General features: G+C 48.5%; 1 protein-coding gene across 5 annotated transcripts; it reads right to left on the bottom strand.

Moving 5' to 3' along the window:
* Positions 1 to 7024: 7024 nt before the first annotated feature.
* Positions 7025 to 20396, bottom strand: HSD17B7 (hydroxysteroid 17-beta dehydrogenase 7). Of its 5 annotated transcripts, XR_012656284.1 has the most exons (10): positions 20274 to 20363; positions 19913 to 20116; positions 18161 to 18253; positions 16027 to 16141; positions 15250 to 15444; positions 14122 to 14226; positions 12080 to 12136; positions 11307 to 11405; positions 8642 to 8798; positions 7025 to 8592 (listed from the first exon to the last, which is right to left on the bottom strand). XR_012656284.1 is itself a non-coding variant. In XM_032790945.2 (9 exons), the coding sequence occupies exons 1-9, from the start codon at positions 20306 to 20308 to the stop codon at positions 8697 to 8699; spliced, it is 1005 nt and encodes a 334-aa protein (XP_032646836.1). In that variant the 5' UTR covers positions 20309 to 20396; the 3' UTR covers positions 7025 to 8696. The 5 variants fall into 5 exon arrangements, 4 of the variants coding, with proteins under 4 accessions (XP_032646836.1, XP_074924101.1, XP_032646837.1 ...); XM_032790945.2 differs by having other exon boundaries at positions 7025 to 8798; positions 20274 to 20396; XM_075068000.1 differs by lacking the exon at positions 11307 to 11405 and having other exon boundaries at positions 7025 to 8798.
* Positions 20397 to 22065: the final 1669 nt, after the last annotated feature.

Below are 22065 nucleotides of genomic sequence, written 5' to 3'. Positions count from 1 at the left end.
TGTTTAAAAAAAGCCTCATCCACCTCTTCCACATGATTAGGTGGCCTGTAATAAACTCTTAACATGACATCACCCTTGTTTTTCACCCCTTTTATCCTAACCCAGAGACTCTCAACACTTCCATCTCCTATGTCCATCTCCACCTCAGTCCAAGTGTGTACATTTTTAATATATAAGGCAACACCTCCTCCCTTTTTTCCGTCTATCCTTCCTGAGCAAGCTGTACCCATCCACACCAACATTCCAATCATTTGTATTATCCCAAGTTTCAGTGATGCCAACAATGTCATAGTTGTATTTATTTATTAGCACTTCCAGTTCCTCCTGCTTATTACCCATACTTCTCACATTTATATATAGACATCTAAGATACTAGTTTGATCCTGCCTCCCAGTTTTGCCCTGACCCTCCTTTCTCTCTGAGCTATAATGGCATGTTCCCTCTTGTTTCCGACCCATCTCCCAGGTCTCCATGTTCCCCACTTACCTGTGGGCTTTGCTCACCTGTCCCTGTTGAACCTAGTTTAAAGCCCTCCTCACTAGGTTAGCCAGTCTGTATGCAAATAGGGTCTTTCCCCTCCTTGAAAAGTGAACGTCATCTCTACCTAACAGTCCTTCCTCAAATAACATCCCGTGGTCGAGGAAGCCAAAGCCCTCCTGGCGACACCATCTTCGCAGCCAGGCATTCACCTCAATGATGCATCTGTCTCTGCCCGGGCCCCTATCTTTGACAGGAAGAAGGCCTGTTGCCTGATGGCCTGTTGTCTGTTGCCTGTCTCCCAAATACAAACCCAGATGTAATTGTTACATAGTCCATATTCCTAACTTTAGGGACAGAAATGATACATGCATACAAATTGGATAATCACATTCAGTAACTTATAATCTTTCCAATGATACCTTACATGAGCCATCTTGCATAACATATATCTTAGTTATGCCATATTCATATCATAATCATATTTCTATGAAGAATATGGGGTGCAACATCACATCTCTCCCCTTAGATTACTGCCAGAGGGTTGATCACTAACCAATGCAGAGGCAGTGTATCTAAAATGTTTTTTGGCTTTGGTTATACAACCTCCAAATGTTACCCAACACTGTAATGTTATCCATAGGCGTTTCTGTGAAGTTCTGGGTTTCTGTTCCCAGGTTGCCTGAAAACATTTTGGTGTGTAGCACTGTTAACATAATGCAGATGTCAATATCTTTTAAAGTGTAGATGTCTTGGCATTTAGCCACCAATGTCAGGAGGCGGTGTGCCTCGGTTTCGCCTTCCACACAGCAGTCTAGACTGGTTATGCTCTCTCTGCTGTGCCAAGATCTAAGCCTGTTCACAGGTACTAGCTGAGTAGAATTCTTATAGGACTTTCTTGTTATCATTTCTAGCCTGTACCAAAGTTTCTTCCAAAAATCATGCAGGTTACATATTTTTAAAACATTTACCGTTAGTACATTATTTTTTCTCTTTACCTGTAGAGTGTGTAGTAAGAGACATAAAATGACCAGCAAATTCATGACAGGGAGACCCTTCCAAGTATGACTACCATACCACACCCTCTGTCTAAACAAACCAGTTTGTTCAGCACATGTTGTATTCCTCATCCCCTCAGTAAAGGTTTTTACTTTAATTATGTCTTTGGGGTTCTGGCAAGGAAAGGGTGTATGGGGATCTTGTATATTCCTGGTCCACCCCCTGTGAATTTGCATTTCCTCTCCAGCGTTAAGCCCATGTGAAGAATTCTCACACACACACACACAAAATTCCTTTCTGTTGTCCATCCCCATCACTCAGTGTTTGATACTTAGGCTACATCTTCACTACCCGCCATATCGGCGGGTAGCAATCGATTGCTCGGGGACCGATATATCGCGTCTCATCTAGACGCGATATATTGATCCCCGAACATGCTTATATCGATTCCGGAACTCCACCAAGCCCAATGGAGTTGCGGAATCGACAGAGGGAGCCGCGGACATCGATCCCACGCCATGAGGACGGTAAGTAATTCGATCTTAGATACTTCGACTTCAGCTACGTTATTCATGTAGCTGAAGTGGCGTATCTAAGATCGATTTCCCCCCGTAGTGTAGACCAGCCCTTAGCTGTGAGAGGGGTTTACCTGCCCAGGAAATGGCAGACTCCTCTCCTTCTCAGATGGTTAATTAGCATGTTTATTTACACCAGCATGCTTAGAACCCCCCTGCCTTAAAGGGATAGAGTTAGTTTTCACAAGTACAGCAGGAACAACATTTTGCAATAGTGGAACCTGGATTGGGGTACCCTCAGTCACCCCTCTCTCCATTCCCCAGAGGTCAGCTGTATGGCTGCTCCCCTCAGGGAGGTCAGATACACAGTCCTCTCTTAAAACCGGAGCCACAGGTGAGGTGCCTCGGATCACAGATGCAGATCCAGCAAATTTCTCCTGGGCAACTCCCCCACATTTAATCAGTGAGGAGACATTCCTGTACCCTCACATTTCTTAACTTCCTTCTCTGGGTCCCCGTCAAGGGCATACACCCCTGGGCTCCCTAGAGTGGAATCTGTCCCCCATTCAGCTGTAGACTCACAACTAACAGCCAGAACAGTCTTTTCACTGGCAAACACTGCACCCTTCTCCATCTTTGAATTGGGTTTGCTTCAGCTACAGAGCCCATGGAATCCTTAACTACCACAGTGGTCTCTAGGACTTCATTACTTTTCTCTAGGCTTTCCTCTAGGACACATTTTTCTACGCATTTTAGAGGGGTCAGGAGGCTGGAAAACAGGTGCAGGGTGAAGAGGGGTCAGGAAGCTTGGAAGCAGGTGTGGGGGAGGGGGCCTGGAGGCTGGAAAGCAGGTGCAGGAGGAAGGAGGGTTAGGAGGCTAACATTTTTTATTTTAATTAAAACTGAAGATTCTCAACATCACGTGACTCCAGGAGCTGGGGCTTTAAGAAAAGCACCAAATAATGGTTGACCACGAAGCCCAGAAAGCATCTGTGCGCAGGACCAATCGCTATGTGGAAGTACATGTCCTTCACGTCAAGGGCAGCACATCAGACTCACGGATCCAGGAAGGGGATAATAGTGCCTAGGGAGTCTATGCGGAACGTCAACTTTACCATCAACTTGTTGAGCCCACATAGGTCCACGATAGGTCTGAAAACCACCCTTGGCCTTGGAGATTAGGAAGTACCAATACTAGAATCCCTTGCCTCTTGGCTCCTGAGGAACCTCCTCCACCGCTCCCATGGTGAGAAGCGCTCACACCTCCTGGATAAGGAGTTGCTCGCAAGAGGGGTTCCTAAATGGGGACAGGGAAGGGGGCTGAAAGGGAAGGTAGGAGCAGAACTGGAGACAGTATCCTGCTTCCACTGTGAGGAGGACCCAGCAGTCCGAGGTTATTTGGGACCATGCACGGCCGAATGGGACAAATGATTCAAAAAGGGCAGGGAATGATCTGAGGGTAAGTCTGGTGCGCCGTTCTCAGGTGTCCCTTCAAAAGGCCTGTTTGAAACCTGACGATGGTTTAGTCAGGCCCTGGCCTTGTCCAGATGAGGGGCTGGAAGGCTTCCTTTTGCCGTTCCTTCTCCTCCGCCTGTAAAAGTCCTTGTCTCAGTTGAGGAGAGCAGGACCGCAGTTGCAGCTGCTAGGGCTTGAAGTACTTCCTTTGGGTTGCTGGGGAGTGCATATGCAGGACTTCATAGTCACCCTTGAGTCCTTTACGCTATGCAGCCTAGAGTCAGTCTGTCCCATGATCAGGCCTGTCCTGTCACAGGGCAGCTCCTGCATTGTCTGTTGAACCTCAGGCGGTAAGCCCATGGCTTGTAATCAAGAGGTGCGCCTCATGGCAATTCCTGAGGACAAGGTACACGCTACCAAGTCCGCAGCATCCAGTGAGACCTGTAAAGTGCTCCGTGCTACTGCCTTGCCCTCCTCTACCAAAGCCCCAAACTCCTCCCTGGACTCAGGTGGCACAAGCTCCTTGAACTTGACCATTGAGTTCCAGGAGTTGGAAGTTGTATCGGCTCAGGATCGCCTGCTGGTTGGCAATCCTGAGCTGGAGCCCCGTCCCGTGAAATACACCTTGATGCCAAATAAGTCGTCGCTCGGCATCTTTGGATTTAGGCACTGGGGCCTGCTGCCCCGCCTCTCTTTCTCATTCATGGCTGCAACCACCAGACAGCAGTACTGCAGGTGCATGAAGAGGTTTTTGTACCCCTTCAAAGGCACAAGGTACTTCCTCTCCAGACCTTTGGCAGCAGGGGGGATGGAGGCTGAAGTCTGCTAGTCAGTCTTGGCATTGGCCTGAATAGTTTTGACGAGGGGAAGGGCCACACTCAATGGACCTTCCAGACCAAAATGTCTACCACTGGGTCCTCTGACTCCATCACCTCCTTGGCCTCCAGACCCACATTGCAGGTCTCCCTGTGCAGAAGACTCTGGTGGGCGCGGCTGTCTATGGGACATGGCCCAGAGACAGAAGTGCCTGCAATGGCCTTGTTAGGGGAGGGGGATGAAGAGGCCAAGGTGGGAGGAACAGGATCCTCCCAACCCTCCTGGTCATCAGGTGCCTGATGACCTGCTTTGCTATCAGCCTCTGACTCAGAAACTGGTGCTGGAATTGGTTCTGAGGGGGGTGGGAGCACGGCACCTCCTCAGCACCACTGCGGGGGGGGGGGGCAACTGCCTGAGGCTTCTGGCACCCCCGGTTCAATGGTGGCCGACCAGAAGCCTTTAGACTGGGTACCCTGGGCCTGGTGGCATGAGTGGCAAGTTTGTAGAAATTTTGGTGGTGCCCAGAACCCACCCCCCTAACTCTGGCCCCCCAAACTCCACCCCCACCTGCTTAAGGCTCTGGGAGGGGTTAAGGGGGAGGTCTGGGATGCAGGTCCTGGGCTGGGGATTAGGGTGCAGGGGGATGAGGGCTCTGGCTGGGGATGAAAGGTTTGGGATGTTGGAGAGGCTCAGGGCTAGGGTAGAAGGGCAGGGTAAGGGCAGCCTGCCTTGCCATTAGTGAATGGTGGGCACTAGGACCCTGGGGCAGCAGACAGCAGTTCTGCCAGGAGCCACTCTACTCCTGCAGAAGCAGGCAGGGCAGAGGCACTGCGCTGCTTTCTGTCAGGCAGGGACGTGGCTGGGCGGGGAGACCTTCGGGGGCCGGAGCCCGATCCAGGCAGGACCAGGGGAGAGACTCAGCTCCAAATACTGCTGGAGCAGGGCCCCCAGCCCTGAATATTCCTGGTGCTTGAGCACTGCAAACATATATAACCTGCCGCCTATGCCTGGTGGTACACCTTTAGGGTCCAGAATGGCCTCTGAGCTGGTCCCTGTCACTACAATGGCCATGGCCCTGCCCTCACCTCAGGGCATGCATGGCCTGACCGGTGCCAATCCCACTTTGAGTAACTAGGCCCTGCCTCCAAGCCCAAGTAACAGGATTGGGACTGCCGAGGGCCATGATGGCACTAAACGGAGCAGTGCTGCGAAGCCATGCCGCAAAGCAGTGCCATGACCTGGAGCTACGTGGGGTTGAGCGGCACTGGGACCAGTGCCAGGTCCGGTACCTGCTCCTCAAAGGTGACTGGTGTGTGGATTGTGTCACAATCAGGAGTGCTGGCATGATCTGGAGCAGCGCCACAAGTTTGACCTGTGCTATGAGTATGACCAGCACTGTGACTGGGAGCTGTGCTGGGACTCGACCAGCGCTTCCAATGGCTGGATCATCACTGGTTTGCCTCGAGATGGTGACATACACTGTAGCATCAGAGGCTTGGTGTGGATTGTAGGCGACCTCAGTGCTGTCATGGTGATGTGGTTCCTCGCAGCTGCAAAGGTATCCACAGTGGATGGCAGCTGTACCGCCTCAACGCTGTAGATTGAAGAGTCCAATGGCATCAGACCCGACAGTCCCCCTTGCGGGGCTGAAGGTGATGGTGCTGCTTCTACAGGCTTTGGCCCTGAGTGCTGCTCTCGGGGACATGCCCCATTGGCCAGTTCCAGGAGGGTGGATCTTGGATGAAGAGCCACTCCTCCCTTGCTTCCGCGGCCACTTCTGCGCCGGCAAGTGGGAGTGGTGCCGGGGAATGGCAGTGCCATGGACTACCAAAGTCCTTCTGTGGTGCATCAAAGAACTTGGTGCTAGATGCTACTGCACTGAAGGAGGCTGAGGTCTAAGTGCCACCTCCATAAGGAGCTGCTTAAGGCAAAAGTCTCACTCCTTTTTGGTCCTAGGGCAAAACCCCTTGCAAATCCTGCATCTATTGTTTGGTAAGCCTCCCCTAGACACTTCAGACAAGTGTTGGGGAGGGGGGTCTCACCCACTGGCACTAGCTTGGAGCCAGACTTGCTAGGCTTGAATCCTTGGGACTTGGGCATGAAAGCCCTCCCAAGAAAAAGCAGTCGGGACAGAGGCTGAACCCCCAAGCCCAACTGCTACTAACTACTATGAAAATAAACTACAAAAACTAAAGAAAAATTATAACGACTAGAAAACAAGAGATAGGGAAATGTGGAGAACTTGCTAAGCAAGACATCTCAGTTCCAACGACCATTATGGGCGGTAAGAAGGAACTGAGGGAGGATTGCATCAGCAGGGTCATTTATTGAGTGCCATAAGGTGCCACTCCAGTGGGCTCCACAAGGTGCCACTCCAGTGGGCTCCACAGCCAACCCGATGGGTGCTGCTAGGGGAAAAACTTTCCAACAACTTTGCATGCAGTACGCACACACCGAATTGGAATTGATATGAGCAATCACTCAAAGATTTCTCTGACAGAGCAAGAAGCATGGGTTGGTAATACTGTGTAACTATCTGTCTTCCTCATCTATTGCCCTCCTCCCCAGCTTCACTCTCATTGGTCATCCTGGTTTACAGAGGAACTGCAGCCAAATAATTCAAGGAGGTTGATAAACTGAGGAAGGTTCACAGAAAAGTGACAAGAATGATTAAGGGATGGGAGGACCTGCTAAACAGATTGAGCTCCTTGAGTCTAACAGAGAATATTAAGGGGTGATAGAGCACAGGCTACACATACTTGCATGGGGAACTACTATTTAATAATGGGCTCTTCAGTCTAGCAGACAAAAGTCTAAACACAATCAAAACAGCTGAAGTTGAAGCTAGACAAATTTAGACCGGAAAAACATTGCAAATTTTTGACAGTGAGAGCAATTAACCATTGGAACAATTTACCAAGGGTTGTAATGGATTCTGCATCACTCACAATTTTTCAATCAGGATTGGATGTTTTTCTAAAGATCTGCTCTAGTTCAAAGAATTAGTGCAGGAAACTCCTCTGGTCTGTGCCATACAGGAGGTCAGACTGGATGAGCACAATGGTCTCTTCTGACTTTGGAATCTAGGTAAGATAGCTGGAGTGGCTCAGGTACCAATAATTTCTCACCCTACAGCTCCTATTAAGTTTGGGACCCTGTGTTTCCTCCCATCAGTGGCCAGTGAGATTGACCAGCAGCGATCCTGAAACAATGTGTGTTTGACAACTGAACAAAGCATCAGAGAGAAAAGGTTTACACGCCAAAAAGCCAACACACCACTTTAGTCTCATCTAATCTTACAGCTCACTACAAGGTAAGTTAGACGGACTTTTCTTTTATTACGGGAGCAGAACAGAACCAACTTACCTTCTTTTAGGAGGCCAAAGAAATCCTGGGACCTGACCTGATCTCAGTTTTGTCTCCTAAAGACACTCTTTCCTCTCCCAGGTGATAAGTTGTTTCTTTACATCCTCTCTCTCCCTCCATGTACCTGGTTCAATTACCAGACTGCTCATGGTGTCTTTGTCACAGGCATGAGCTCTTCCTTGTGCAGCAGGTTGGTTTTCCCCAATCACCCTGAGTCAGGCCACCTTGTAGAATATGGTAGTTGATCCATTGCTTAGGTAGCTAGACCTATTCCATCTCAATGGCTTACAATCAGTGGACTTGTGATTGTGCAATCCATGAGGAAAGCATTGAGCTGTCTTCTCCCCTCTGTCAGGTGAATAGTTAACATAAACCACGTTGTGGGACACACATCAATGCTCACTACACAGCACCCACACATTTGTCACAATGATTTTGTAAATCTCGTGCCATTGCTGTGGGGGATGCCAAGATCTACTCATGCTTGAAAGATCAAAGCACACTACAGGGCTTCTAGCGAGCAGGAACCACATGGCCATAGTGTGCTGCAAGCTGGGGTGTCAAGCTGCAGTACTCTAGCATGCGGTGTCCATGTAGACATGTTGATCAGCTTTTGAAGAGTCTGACCTTAGCCATCACATGTGGCTATCTAGGAAGCCTAGCACCTGAGGGGCCTTCTGCCCAACAGCAGCCCTTCCACCTATTTTCACCTTGTGCTCACACAGCTCTCAACCCATTCATGCTTTTTCTCAGTAGTTCTTGGAGGCTGCAGTTGATTGTAAAGACCATGACATGTACAGAAATAGAGGCCTCGTTTAGGCAAGTTACTAAAATGCATAGAGAGCAATCCTGTACTGGACTCCAGGAGACTAAATAACTATTCCATCCCTCTCACACCTCCAATTCTAGGAAGATACTCCTTCCCAGACTGAGCAGAGGAGAGAAGTGCTACAAAGCCACATGTCTCCAAGAAGGCCTCTACTGCAAATGCATAATACCCACTTAGAAGGAACTCCAATGTCACTAGTGCCAGAAAGATGTGTCATTAGAGGCCTTGTCTGGCTCTTGTTACTTGGGGCTCAAGGGAGCATTCAGTCTTGCTAAGACATGCTTCTCCAGTTCCAACAGCTTTTGATAAAATGTTTCAGCAGTTTCTTCCTCCACATCCATCTGCAAGAAAACCAGAGCAGTAATATTAGACCAAGGGGGCTGCAAATGTGGACTGACATAGAACCTCTGGATGTTACCAGAGATGGGCAAAGCCAAGTACAGACTCAGTCTCCTCCTGAAAGGCACCCACTAAGCCATTTGTGTCATGTGCCCAGAGAGCTGGTTAGGAGTGTAGCCCCAAATGACTGAGGGCTAGCATCGCCCACAGATGAGCTACAGCCCCAAATAAAAGGAATCTGCTTCATGTGGGATAGCATGTGGCATCACTGTCTTCGGGGGAAGGAAAGCTCCCCCAGCATTAGCACAAGTTGCCAAGAACACAGGGGTAAACTGTAGCCTCTGCAGTGAGGAAACAGCAGCACAAGCCAGGAGGAACTTGCATGGTGTACACTACTGAAGCCCCTCCCCCCTGCCACCCCTCTGAGGCTCATTCAAGACAGCCAGCAATAACCACAGCTGGAGGATGCAAAGGGTGAAATCTAGGCTTTCAGCTGGAGTCATCACCGCCTAACATCTTTTACTTCACTCTGACTCTGTAGAGGGAGTTCTCCTTTGCTATAGCGTAACTGGCTGTGGGTTCTGGGACTGCACCCCTTCAGCTGCCAAGCATCCCATGCCTGCCTACTGTACTCCTCTCTCTCCATTCCAGCCTTGCCTGGCCCCCTGCACTAAACTCCAGCTGCCCACCCAGAAGTAGATCAAGTGTATAATTAAATCAGCTAGAACAAAGTTTGCTTTGTAAGCTCTTTGGTGCAGAGACTGTTATATCTATACCATGTCTAGCACAATGTTACGACTGCAATAGATGTATTATCTTGTGTGCTTGCTACAAAGTCAAAGTAGAACTGTACAATCGGCACAGAGCCTGAATTGAGGACTAGTGGAACAGAAGGGGGCTTGTCAGAACTTCCTAAGGAGAAGGCTATAAAAGGGTGAAAAAAGAAAATACTCCCTGTCTCACTGAACTACACGTCGTGGTGGGCAGCAGTGGCAGGAGATTTTTTCTCCACCTCCCAGCAGCAGAAATCCTGCAGGTCTGCTTATACCTCTCAGTGGCACTGAAGGGAATGGGAAAGGCTGGGCCTCACGCTGGTTTTGTCTGAACTCCTATGATCCAATTAAGTTCAAACCAATCCCCCTATTAGTCCATTGGGCTTCCATGTCCTCTTTGCAAGAAATTGTATCAAGCCTTGTGCTGGTGATTCTGGTCTTGCTGCAGAAGGGTTGGGGACACTGTCCTGTAATGCCTACTTGAATGGCCACCTACCTATGCACTCAGTTAGTACAAAGGCAGTGCATTCATATAGTGAGATGCAGAGATTGGCAGGCTAGGTTGGGCACAGCGCAGTAAAGTATAAATGGCAGCAAGGGTGGAAGACTCAGGTTCTCGGGTAAGAGTTTTCAGCCCATATGTAAAGTCCAGCTCTTCCAATTTGTACTCCTAGGGGAATTCTACACCACTGCATGTGCGCAGAATTTGTATTCCTCCGCTGATTGCTTCGCTGTTGAAAAGTGGCTTTCTGACAGGGAAGCTGCGAGAGTGGTCATGCACCATTCTGCAGCAGCATGGCCACGTTCTTTAGGGCACCCAGAGCAGCCAGCAGAGAGAGAAATCACTGCAGTGTAGGAGAGGAGGGGTGTTCTGGAGATATGCCAGTGGTGGCTCCTATGATGTACTGGGCTTGCGTGCTACTCCCAGCTGGGCTGGGGGAGTACAGGACTTCCTCTTCCCCTGCAGGGTGGCTGGGGCAGGGTGGAGGCAGACCCACCCCCAGAAATCTCCCCCAGCTGCAGGAAGCTCTGCCCCCACACCTTCTTGCTCCCATCACTCTTCACCATGGTGGGCGGGGAGGGAGGAGAGGTGTCACTGAACAGGGAGCCACTCCATCTGCATTTGGACCCACCCCATACCCAGAACCCCCCACCCAGCCTCACCCCCTGCATCTGGAGGCCCCATCTAGCCCCACTGCCCCTACATCCAAACCCTGACCCCTGCTGAGCGCCCCCTTGAACCTCAGTGAGCCCCACCCACTGCACCTGGACCACTGCGACAAGCCCCACACTCACTCTTGAACCCTGCTCCACCTAGCCCCACTCTCCCAGCACCTAGACTCCTGAGGCCCCCATACCCAGGATCCCCCCCCCAATGAGCCCCATTGCCCCTGCACCCAGAATGAGCCCCTCCTTCTGCATCCAGATTCCCTGCCTGTCTACAGGCCTGACACAAAGGACAGGATGTTTCTGGGGCAGTCCTAGCCCTTGGGTTGTGTCAGACTTGGTGGTGAGGCTACACCTGACCCTGTGTCCTGGGGGAGGGAACTGCAGGGTGATCTCCCCACTCTATACAGCCAGGGGCCTGTTACCCCCCTGCCATGCTGGAGCCTCCACATTTATTTATTGACAAATACAATTTGCAGAATTTTTAAATATTGTACACAAGATTTTTATTTACTTGGTGCAGAATTCCCTCAAGAGTAAATTGGGTTTCAGAGTCTTTACTATATTTACCTTTCGGGACTCCACATAGTTCTTCCCCATTGGTGAAATACAGCTGTGATATTTCATTAGTGCATCCAGTGACTCTGGCTTTTGTTTGAAGAGCCATACCTTTAAAGACAATAGCATAGTTGTGTAGGCAGGCAGTCCAGCTTGTTCTGACAGCCTTGTATTTTAGAACAAAACAGCTAGGCAATGTGCAGGGGGAAGAGGATGCCAGACTGTCCAGTTTCCTCAATGAGATATTCCACTTAAGCTCTGCTCCCTGTGGTACTGGGAAAAGCACAATCCATGCTCCTAATAGACATTAGTCACACTTACCATGTCTTTAGAGAGATATGCCATGATTCAACACAAGCTGCTTGAGGCAGGAGTTACTGGGTTCAGTTTGATGACTTGTATTACAACAATTTGTTCTGACTTACACGGTCCCTTCTGGCCTCACATCTATGAATACAGGTCCTGGTTTCGGTAAGACCAGAAGGGATCATCACAAGTGAGATCTAGAGACCACAAGGTGTCTCTGAAGGGGTTATATATATTTTTAAATAGGTGAGGAAGAAGGTGAAAAGCTATTTGTTTGAAGAACCTCAAATACCAGCTTAGTGTCTTAATCACTTTCCACAGTAAGTGTCAGATGTGCAGGGCAAGAGTAGAGAAACACTGCTTTGTAGGTTTCCATCTGGCAGAGGAGGCAATCACAGTCAGCACCAGACACCTGGGGGCTGGGAGAAGTTACACGCTGCAGATAAGCAGTGATTTGAGGTGCAAGCCATGCTACATACCTGAGCTTCTGCTCCATTGTACGGAGTTAGTGTGTAAGTCTTGGTGAAAAAGCGTATCTGAAAGAGAATAAGAAACAAGACATGAAACTTACTAGCAACTATACCTTGGAGAAGGGAATGAAGACTGAGCTCCCTGGAGGTCAGCAGTAGTGTCAAGGCACAAGGCCCTCTGTTGCTAGCGGCCTAGCTAACAGCTCTCCCACCCCTTGAGTAAGGCCTACCTCTGTATAGCTAGATGACCAGGTGTCCCTTTTCAGCCCAGGGCCACTGCAGATTCACTAGAACCATCCTGATGGCCAACACACCACCACCAGGTTGCTCCCTGCTGCTGGGGGGTAGGGTGAGCACAGGGGACCAGCTAGCCCCCGTATATGCCTTTCTTCCAGCCACCTCCTTCTTGAGCTGGCTCCCAAGCGGTGGGTGGAGTACAATTTGTCACACCCTGTCATCCAATGAAAAGGGATTCAGTGAGGAGGCAGCCAGCAGTGATAGTAGACTTATTTGGGGCTGGCACATGCAGGTTCCAACACCAAGCAGGTAGCAGTTTGTGGCAGCAGTGCCGAGGCCAAACAGAGCCAGCTGATCTGGGGACAGATAGAAAGGTGTCTGGCTGACAGACATAGGAAGTCTGGCTGTCTTTAGATAGTGTTTGAATATTAGCAAGGCTGGAAAACTGAGGGCTGCAGAGGAAGAATAGGCACAGGATGAGACAGTCAAGGAAAGAGGCAGGGAGAAAAAAGAGTAAAGGGAGGTGAAGGAAAGTGAAGAGTGTGGAAGAGGCCACTTTCCACTAGAGGTGTCAGGGAGAAAGAAAATACACCTGAAAGCTGGGGACTTCACTGCTGAAGTTTGTATTCTCTTAGGAATCATTTTCCATGTGTAGGAACACTAAAGGTGAATTGTTTAGAGGCACTGATTATCTAGCTCTGTTTCTACTGGAGTGGGAAGTTTCCCATATGCCAAAGCTTAGTGCTTTGAAAATACCAGCCTAGTTAGTAATTATGGTTCATGTGTTCAAGAACAGTCTCAGATTTGGAGTCCCTCTGCTTTTAGTTGCCCAGTTTCTGCTTAATTCCCAGAGATGCTGAGCACCAATAACTCTGATTGGGGCTATGGGAGTGGCGAGTGCTCAGCACCTCTGGGAAATGAACCTAAAGGCATAAGGCTGAGCAACCAGAGATCAAAGGCCATGGTTAAAATCTGCTTCCCCATCTAGGGGCTCCCCACTAGCACTTCTCAGCAGCAATACTGATCTTGGGCCATAAAAGGAGATCGGCAGTAGAGTCCCCTTTCCAGCTCCAGAAAGCCTCACTCACTGCAGAGCGTCACCCCACTCTTGTGCTTTGGTTTAAATTAACTGAAGGGAAATTCCCAGGCTTGGCTGTTTTAAGCTCCCTTTCTTTTCTAGCCTATACCTGTCCCAGATGCTAGCTCTCGATTTCCCAGAGGGATACCTCCACCTTCCTGCTATCAAGGTGGAGCATAATTCACCTACAGTTCCCTAAGGATTTCAACACCTGCTAACAGAGTGAAGCAGGAGATCCTTGCCATTCTGTTACAACATGCATGGCAAAGGACTCCCTGTACCAGGATATAGCTTCTTCTCTCGCTGTTGCAGCACATAGCACACAGTAGTATCCCATCACAAGGCACTTAACCATGGGACACCACCTAACTGGTAGCATTAGCTTCACACCCATTTACAAACATATGGGCAAGGAAAAAATGGCTGGCTCTTCACCAGCCCTCTCCAAGCCTCTGCAGAGAAAGAGCCTCATGCTATCTAGGCATCTCTTTGCTGAAACTCCACCTCCCAGATAGACCCTGCTCATCCTAAGGGCCAAATAGTCACTTTGCTTCACATTGGGTTGGGAAGTGGCCTTTTGCCAATCTGCTACATTTCCATTCATACTAGGAGCGAAAGACACTGTACAACTGCTTGGGTGATAAAGCACTGTGTATACCCCAGGAGTGAAATGCCCAAGACCATCCCAGCCCAAAGAAGAGTTGAAAATAAACCCAGTTTCAGAGGGATTACTCACTATCCACATGATGGGCATAAGCAGCTTCCAGAAGAAAGATGGCAGAATTCCATAAGTCAGGTTAGTCATCACAAGACCTGGGCAAACTACACTGGAATACAGCCCCTGCAGAAGTGGGAGGAAAGGATACAAGTCAACAGTAAATGCTGCAAATCTGCTTGGAAAGCATACACCAGACAAGTATTTACAAGGCAGCTTGCACCTTCCAAAGGCCTCACAACATAAAGTCAGCAGACGTCCCTGCGCAGTAGTGAGCAGAGATGTGTAGAGAAGTATTACACATTCCTCATCCTTATTATAGTTAAGCCCTCTCCCACCACACAAGCAGCAGTAAGGGATGGCAACTCTTTCCAGAAAGAAGGCTGACACTTATGGACTGACACAGAACAAAGGAAAGCAGAATTCATTCCAGTCACAGGCCCAAGACAAGGAAGGCCCTGCCTTTCGTCTGAGATCATAGTTGGTCAACAGCTCCCACACCAATATCAGTTGCCATGCCAGATTTTACAGGCCATCCTGTCATATTAGATAGGGCACGTATTTTTAGAAGGGCTATCAACTCCTACCTCTGAGCATAAGCCACATCAGTAGGCAGAGGTTTCCCTTACAGGCAGGTTATTCTATAGTTGTTCCATAGAAGTTGCTTGCACCTTCGGCTAAAATGTTTCTTAGCCAGTCTTAGGCAGGTTGCTAGATTAGATGGACTGCTTAGTTCGTGAGACAGAGCAGGCCAATCATCATGGGGATGACTCCACAGAATGGAAGGTTTATTATACATCAACACAATGCAGCCAACGAACACAGAATGTCTATCCCAAAGGCAAGGCTACAGCTTCCAAGTGTTTTGAAGGTAAGAGCTCAATTATGCGTCATGTTTGAAATCTAAAAGCAACTTCTGCAAACATTCCCCACCACATCCTACTAATCATACCTACTTGAAACTCACCCTAGCCAAGCTCCTTCACATCCATGAGCAATCTATTAAGCAACTGAACACTGCTATGTGGAACAACTATGCAGCAACATGCTACTGCCACTGAAGAGCATCCCAGCTTATCAACATTTCTGAGGCTTTCATGCTCAAGTGTTACAGCTTTCCACATCATACCACAGGGTAGACACCCTCACCTGCTTGTTAAAGTACTTGTTCAGAGCCACACTAGCAAGGTCAGTGGCATATTTGGAGGAACTGTAAGACACTTTGCCTTTGCTGTGCTGGTAGTCAGTGAGACTGAAAGCAGACTTCCTGGCATTGCTGGAAGAGGTCCAGATGAGTAGGGAGGGCTTTTCAAGGCAACATAGCAGAGGCTCAAGCTGCCGAATCTAAGGAGATAAAAGACAGTTATTGTCCTGGGATAATTACTGAAATGGATATTTGAAAATAATTCCTACTTCTCAGTTACACAGGTCTAGAGGGTAGGGGTTTGGGTTAACTGACTGCACAAGAAACAAGTGGAGAATCACATCACTGGTGTACCCCAGACCCACATCCTGGTTGGTAGCATTTTATAGCCTGTTTGTATTCACTTTGCAAAGGAGATAGGCTGCAAAGTAGTGAGAACCAGGTCTTTGTTTGTCTTAGGAGCCAATATGTCTGCTGGCTGTGCAGAGTAACCCTGAAGTAATTCTAACTCTTTCAGTAATTAGTGTTGCCTGCACATTGGGAAATCCCAGACCTGGCTGTCATTCAGCCACTAGAAGACAGCTGACCAGGCCAGGGTATGTACAGGGGTGGTGTGGGCTCCTGCCCTATGCCTGGGCCACTGCACATTACTCAACTACACTCCAGACTGGGTCAATGTACAGGAACACTGGAAGAGAGTTGAAACTGACTCATTTAATTCCTGCTCTATGCAAAACTGCACTGACCCAGAATCAGGGCCTGACTGCCAGAAGCAGCTGTACCAGTATAAAGTGCCCAAAGAAGTTGGTTTCAAACACCGCCTGCAGGCCATCTGCAGTGATGAAGTCTTCTTGAGTTATCAGCCCCTCTGCTGTGCTCAGCATGTGGACTGCTTTCCTAGAATACAGGACGACAGATTTTAGACAGAGCTACAGCTTCTTTGGGTGACAATTTTATTGAACAATTCTAAAACATCCTCACTTACCAGTTTTAGCATTTTGACCAGCTCTAAAAAAGACTGGAAAAACTCCTTGCAGAACCAAATTCAGAAGCAGTTTTTATTCTGAAGGTTCAAAATAGTCTTTGGTTTTTCAAAAAAATGACTTGTTAAAAAGGAAAAATTCTGATAAATCTTAAATATTTAACAGCATAAATTTTGAAAAACAAAGGTCCCAGTGCCAGGGTTTTTTGTTTGCTTTGTAGTTTTAAAAACAAAATTGTTAAAAAAAAAAAAAAGTCTTTCGACTGAACTTTGACAGTCAGCTCCAATTTTTACTGAGATTTGATTTTAGAGATTTGTTATTACAATAGAAAACAGTTTAAAGAAAACTGACCAGTTTGCTGCTCACAAACTAAATGGGAGCCTGTAACATAGGCTGTAACTCAGGAAAAGCAGTCTGGTTAGTGGTTAAAGCAAAAGATGAGAGTCAGGAGTTCCTGGCTCTGTCAGTCACTGAATTTGCACTCACTTAACTTCCATAACTCTGTTTCCCTATATCGAGAGAGAGAGAGAGATGGGGATGACCTATTTCAGAGGGATACAACAAATCATAATTCATTGCTCTTTGAGAAGTACTTGATGCTCTGCAATGTTGTGGGTGATCTCCTGCTCTCTCTCAGCCTCCTGTGCACACCTACAGGCTGATCCTAAAGACTCAATGAAGGCTGTATCGTGACCCATTTCTATTAGTATTTTTTGCCTCTCCATCTACAACCCCCACCTCATGCCCAGTAGGCCATTAATACATCTGAGTTGTCTGGTGGAGTTCATTCCTCCTTCCAGCTATCAAATCCATAGTCTCCACCTACAGCACCAGTTTTGCCTCCACACTTATGCTGTTACAAGACCTGTGCATACACCAGCCTATGTTAAGGGTATCATTTTTTTACAGATATGGTTACATTGGTATAAAAATGCCTTATACCAGTATGGCTTACTCCTTCTTCCCATATAGGAATCAACTGTACCAGTATAAGCACTTGTATACCAGTAACTGTCTGTATGATGTGAGCTGTAACGCTCTAATCATACACCAGTACAGTTAAAGCTTTCCATGTTTGAGAAGTCAGCAAATGGATTTAGACCTTCAAACTGTTCATGCTGGCCATCTTCAGCCTTGGCTCACATCCAGTTTCTCTTCTCCTGTTCTCAAGCTGTTAAACACAGATGTTAAGAGCCTGTCAGAGGTAGAGACCTGACACTACCTTAACTATGGCATTCCCAGCATGCCTCTACAGCAGTCTCAACTCTACTTTTGATTTTCATCTGCCAATCAAGATCTTGCTGGTCTCTTTAAACAGAGAAGTCGCTCACCATCACCTCACCCCCTACTTCACTAGAGGCTCAAACCTCAGAAGCCCCTTACTTCTGCCTGCTCTCTCTTTAATACCATTCCCTGCCTCAATACATGTGTCTCCTTCCTTCTCAGACTCCTCACACCTTCCCCACTGCCTTGAACATACTGTTCCCCTATGCTTTCAAGAACTTTCTTTAGACCAGGGATTCTCACAAACTTTTTGGTGACCACGTAATAACCTTGTGACTCCCTGAGGGATCACGACCCCCAGTTTGAGAACCCCTGTTATAATTCATTGAATCCAGTTTGGCAAGCCTTTCTGCTTTACCTGGACTGTAAACTCTTCTGAGCAGAAGGCCTTTGTAGGCCACCATGCACATTTATGACTTTCTAAGTAATGATTATAACAGAAAAAAGATTTGTTCACCTTTTAGCTAACCACTCACTCATTCAGTGTTTCATTAACCATCCCTCACATTATCAGCCATCTGAAATCTCAGTGAATCACTAGAACTTTCATTCATGCCATCATCCATTTCTTATCTCCCTTCTCCCTACTTGTCCAAGGACAAAACTAGGAAAATAAAAGTATCTGTTACTTAAGGATGGTATCTTGTACCCAGAAAAGAGACCAGAGATCAGTGCTTTGAAGTTAACATGGGTATTTGGCATGATCCCAGCATTCAGGAAGAGATAGTCCAAGCGCTGAAACCTACACAAAGGAAACACAAACAGTACAGTTTGTTATGGCTATTATCTATAGCATATGTTGTTTAAAAAAAAAAACCACACCCCACCCACCCCTAACACAGCTAATGCTAGTCCATAATGGAGAGAGAAGCTCAGAGACAAGTCATTTCTGTATTTTGATGTTCAAAGTAGTATTAAGCTAATCATGAAGATGTCATTTCCCAAAAAAAAAACTAGACATGATCCCGAGCGAGGATCCAGAATAAATTTCCCCAGGTTCTGAGACTACTCAGATTCAGAGTTCTTGACAGAGCCCATTATAGGGATCTGAACTGTAAAATTCATTCTGAATATAAAAAGTCTCACAAAATCTGGAGTGTTGGGGGGTGTCAAATTTAGAGTTCTTAAAATATAACTGATGACAACAAGTAATCCATTTTCCAAATGTCAGTTAGCTATCCAGAATTTTCTTCAAGAGAAAATAAGATTAGGTTAATTCAATGGGATTTAGGCAGTTAACATCCACAGGCTAATATCTGTGTTATAAAAATCCCAGGCCCAACAGATATCACCACAGTAACTCTGCATTTATTACTTTCCAAGTAACAATCTCAAAGCAGTGTGTAAACAAAACTGCGCCACCCCTGAAACATAGGCAAGTGAGGAACCCAGACGTGAGGACCTGCAATGGAAGAATCAGATTTCCTATTTTTGCCACCATCAGTTCAGCTCCTTTGGGGAGGTTGGAAGCAATACTGGGAGCCTTAGTACATACATCTTGAGGCCGATGCATTTTTGCTGTGTTGTCTACCCTCTCAGAGCAGACCTAGATGGCTCTCCTGCTTCAGAAGAGCTAGTGGAAGCAACATTGGGAAGGCTTTAGGGAAACTTGGAAAACCAACTTTCCTGTTCAAGATATGACATTGTGGCCACCAACATTAAGGCAAGTGGCAAACAGACCACTTCCTGTCTGAAGCTGCCCTGTGTCCTGGTTTCAGGGAAAAGCATTAGCATTTCAGGCTCAGTGGTGTACTTTTGGACTGTGGTAGGTGAAAGAGGTCACTGCAGTAGCGAAAGAGGTAAGATTGGTGGTCGTGGGGGAAGGGGGGGAGAGAGACACACACCAGAAGAGGGGCTTGTAACATTCCTATGCTGTGTACACATTGAATTTCCACATTTTGTGAAGCATGGTGCCCAAGACACTGGCTACACAAGGACTTTGCAGAGCCTGACAGGACTTAGTTGGTATTGGTCTTGCTTTTGCTTTGAGCAGGGGGTTGGACTAGATGACCTCCTGAGAGCTCTTCCAACTCTAATCTTCTATGATTCTAGGACTGCTCCCTGAAGCAAATGCAAGCTGGGCAAGGAGCTCCCCCTTTGCCCTACGCACACTAAAGGATAGCATTTGGAAAAGAGATTTGAACAGCACCAGCTGAGCTCAAGGAGGGCACCTCTCAGCCCTGTCCCCCTATTCTGAGTGGAAGAAACTGACTGTGCTTCAGACTTATTTCCAGGCCTGGCTCCCAGTGCCACAGGCAGAACAGGGTGGGCTGGAGAGAGAGACACCTGCTGGATGCAGCAGGCTGAACCGGAGGGGTCCCAATTGCCCGCTCACCTCAGCCAGGGCTAGGGACACAGCACCCACCCGCCACAAGCCCGGGCGCACTCAGTCTCCACACACCTGCGCTGGATCTCGCTGGCTGCCCGCAGGACGGACTCCAGGCTGCTGACATCCAGGCGCACGAGGGTGACCTGGGCGGCCGGGTGGGCGGCCAGCAGCACGGCCTTGGTGGCACTGGCCTTCTGCATGCTCCGGCAGGCCAGGCACAGCCGGACCCCAGCGTCCTCCTGCAGCAACCGCTTGCATAGGGCGGAGCCGATACCACTGCAACAGCCCAGGGAGAGAAAAGCCCGGTCAGCGCGGGGCCGCCTCCAACCCCAACCCGAGCCCCCCGCCCCTGGGGTCCCATCCGCTCTTAGAGAGCCCGCCCCACACAGAGACAGAGCCCAGCCAGCTGCACGAGAGTGTCCCCCCCCCTCACCTGCTGGCGCCGGTGACCAGCACCACGGGCTGCATCGCGCGGTCCAGAGCGAGCACAGTAACCTAGCGAGCTTCACCGGGCGGCGTTACACACCGCGCGCCCGGGCAGGAAAACCGCCGCTCTGCCAGCCCCGCCCACTCTGGTTCCTCTCCCCACCTCCGCCTCGCTCCCGTAGACACCGCCCGGCACAGCAACCTTCCAATCAGGGAGCTCGCGGAGGCCCGGGGCCGTGGCGTGAGTGTGGGTTCATGGGATGGCACGGGCTGAGCGGCGCCCGGTCATCGCGGGGCTGCCTGGGCGCTCAGCAAAGTTGGGGTGGGCCGAGTGGAGCCCCTCCCGCAATGACAGCGGGGCTCCTGGCCCCTCCCCCATGGCAAGGGCGGGCTTGGGGCTCAGGGTTACCAGAGGGCCAGGCCCCCAGCAGAGGGTGCTGCGCAGGGCGGGGTCACAGTTTCTGTTTGGAATCTCCAACATGTATAAATAAGTGTAACGGCCTCCCGAGTAAATGTCGAGCCCATGTCTCTGCAGACAGGCCACCCAGGCGTATTTCTCTGTAGAGCTCATTTTTCCCAGCAGGGGCTGATGGCTCAGCAAGTACCCATGAAAGTCTTAGCAAGATGTGGGCCTGATGTTGTACTGTACATGCAGGCCCCCTTGCAGCAACGCAGCAGTCTTAAGTTGTCCCTTTATTATGGCCACTGGCTTGACAGCAATGAAAAAACTTGCTCTACATTTGCATTGGGAGAGGGAACTGAAAATAATCAATCTTCTGTGCAATCTTTAACAGTTGACCCAGACTGCGGGTTCCACCAGAGGGGATGATCACTGAGGTGAGCAAATCCGCCAATAAGTGCAGGACCCACCAAGGTAGAGGAGGAACTTTGTTACTGTGTATATATATATATATATATAAAAAAAAATTCCCCTCTCACCCCTATGGGTGGTATGTGTCTTCCTCAACCTCGGGTCCTCTACCAGAGGCCTGGGAGTTTGAGGGTTCTGCGCAGTATCTTAGCTGTTCCTAGCACTGCACTCGAGAGAAGAAGAAAGAGAGATGAATATCAATCAGTTACCCTGCATCGCCTTATCATCTTCATTTACTCTTTGTCAGTGATTGGGTTTTCTTGTGTTTGTGAAAGGTCATAGAGACCACGTTGTGGATAGGAACACACTTCGTGCATTGTGAAAAGAAAGCTTCTTGAGTATTGATCCGGACATGGGAGGCACGCCTTCTTCATTCAAATGGGTCTTACATCTCATATGGGAGAAATTTCCACTAAAATTCAGACGGCAGGGTAAGTAAACGTATGCTTTCACGCTGATTATGGCAAGAGGTGAAATACCTACTGGCTGACACCATTAAACTGGATATTGCGGTATCACCCGTTAGATGCTGCGTGGATGCTCTAATCTGTTCCTTTCTGTTTACAAAATAACTGGTCACTTCCACACTGTGGCGAGGCTAAGTGATGCACTGGGACAGCTTCATCCAGTGTTACCTCTCGTATGTAATTATGCGCTACTTGGTGATAACTTGGATTGTTGTGGCATTGCATGTTGCTGCAATGTCAAGCCATGGATTCCTACTCATGCTAATAATTTTGGGGGGGATACGTGTAATCCAAGGCTGCGTATTCGAACTGATGTAGCAAGAGATTACTTAATTGCTCTGTAACACAGTGTCTGATAATCGAATTGCCTTCTGTGGTCAAGTAGTATTACTAATTGCATACCCCATCAAGCCAATTTAGACCTACCTAATTCCTCCGCTCTGTGCTATACGCATTTACTC

This window comes from Chelonoidis abingdonii, chromosome 7, assembly GCF_003597395.2.
Source record: "Chelonoidis abingdonii isolate Lonesome George chromosome 7, CheloAbing_2.0, whole genome shotgun sequence".
NCBI classification, from domain to species: domain Eukaryota; kingdom Metazoa; phylum Chordata; order Testudines; family Testudinidae; genus Chelonoidis; species Chelonoidis abingdonii.
The sequence above is the reverse complement of the archived record's forward strand: the minus strand, read 5'-3'. Positions and strand labels throughout refer to the sequence as shown.

What these genes read in the sequence shown, in the direction of transcription:
- HSD17B7 (XM_032790945.2), bottom strand. Translation starts at nt 20,308, where the DNA reads ATGCAGCCCGTGGTGCTGGTCACCGGCGCCAGCAG. An exon ending in CTGGTCACCGGCGCCAGCAG is followed by an intron (nt 20,117 to 20,273) that starts GTGAGGGGGGGG and finishes GGGCTGTTGCAG; the next exon opens with TGGTATCGGCTCCGCCCTAT. An exon ending in ACAATGGAGCAGAAGCTCAG is followed by an intron (nt 11,406 to 12,079) that starts GTATGTAGCATG and finishes TTGTCTTTAAAG; the next exon opens with GTATGGCTCTTCAAACAAAA.